Source organism: Pleurotus ostreatus (genome assembly GCF_014466165.1).
Source record: "Pleurotus ostreatus strain PC9 chromosome Unknown scaffold_6, whole genome shotgun sequence".
Classification (NCBI taxonomy): domain Eukaryota; kingdom Fungi; phylum Basidiomycota; class Agaricomycetes; order Agaricales; family Pleurotaceae; genus Pleurotus; species Pleurotus ostreatus.
This window is the reverse complement of record NW_023503161.1, coordinates 2,637,723-2,639,195: the sequence shown is the minus strand read 5'-3', so window position 1 is coordinate 2,639,195 and position 1,473 is coordinate 2,637,723. Positions and strand designations below refer to the sequence as shown.

Here is a 1,473-nt window from a genome sequence, read left to right as displayed (position 1 = left end):
CACGTTGTACCGCAACTGCGAGCCCAAACGACAGTGTACCGGGGATAGCCAATGCCAGCAACGGGTTACGCACCACGCCGCCGTCTATCATCGCCCGAAGAGGCTAGCGCAGCTAGGGAAGGAAGGGAACCTGATACGCATGCGCGGGATGGCGGCGACGGTTAACGAGCTTCGAAAATGCGAGGCACAGAGGCGTGCTGGGCTCGTTCATAGGAGACGTCGATGTTGACGGCGTGGGCTACGGGCACAAGGTGGAGTGGGAGGTGGCACGGGTTTTGCAGCGGCGAGTGGGCGTAGACGGAGATAGGGTTTAGTTGTTTGCCCGCAAGACCATACCCAAACAAGGGCGGGATGGCTCAGGCGCATCCAACTCTTCTGCAACCGACAAACTCGTCCTCTTCACTGTCAGAGAAATCCACCAATCATCCACATCTTGAACGATGTCTCTATTCTCAAGTCTCCTGCGCTGTTGTACGCGTTCGCGTCGCGATTCTTTTGTAAGCTGGCCTCAAAACTTCGTGCCTACTGTTCGTTAATGCTTTCTTTGTCGACAGGATTCCGTGAACAAACGGACTTCCCTTATACACAATGAACATCTCGGGTATGCGATTAACTTCTACTTAGTGCGATGGAAGGTATCTAACGTTACATAATGCACCGAAAATCTCGTCGACGTTCAGCCAGACCAGGACATCGTCGACCAGCAACGCCTGAGGGATAGATGGGCGGCGGTGGTACGCGAGAAAGAAGGGTATGTTTGACTTACACTGCGTACACGCGCCTTGCCTTCATACAACTATTTCGCAGGAGACTCGTCAACATATCCATCAACTTCTATAATCGCATTCATATACCCGCAGCGTATGGCCCAAGCTCGTCCAGGAGCACCAGCACATCACTGGAAAGATATCACTATCCTTCCAGACGCACGGAGCCTGGGCTATCCACCGACCCAATCCTCACACCGTCACCCGTCGACTACCTTGCTGCCGCGTTCTCGGAGGACATAGTGCCTACCATTGTTGACCCATACGGAGTAGACATCCATCGTGCCAACGGCGACGGTGACAATGGAGGGGGTAATGGAGAAGGCCGCGTCCTGCAAGCGCATATCCGCAATCCAATCCTCGGAATCCGGCTCGTCCAGCCTTCAGCTTCCGGGGCTGGCGTTGATCTGAAAGGGAAACACGCGGAGGTCATGAGGGGCAGGGATCGCGTCGTCTGGGGTCCTACCCATCTTGTTGATGTTGATAGCAGTATCCCGGCCTTGGGCGCGGACTCGGAGATAACACCCACGCCGTCCAGGCTGGCCGTGCAAACACAGGTACGCGGTCTCCCTTCATCGACATCTATCATTATATCCCTTCAAGTCGTTCTTTTACTGATACCATACTTCCTCAGATGCCCCCGCGTGCCTCTCCTAATGATGCGGACTTGGACGTCGGCGAGATCTGCGTCGGCTGGAGCGACTGA

The 1,473-nt window shown here is 55.1% G+C and overlaps 1 protein-coding gene across 1 annotated transcript; it reads left to right on the top strand.

Moving 5' to 3' along the window:
* Nucleotides 1–440: 440 nt before the first annotated feature.
* Nucleotides 441–1,473, top strand: PC9H_009036 (uncharacterized protein; the record flags this gene model as incomplete). The annotated part of the gene is made up of 5 exons (XM_036778543.1): nucleotides 441–497; nucleotides 555–623; nucleotides 681–751; nucleotides 808–1,324; nucleotides 1,402–1,473. 5 exons carry the CDS (start codon nucleotides 441–443, stop codon nucleotides 1,471–1,473), a joined length of 786 nt encoding a protein of 261 aa, XP_036629971.1.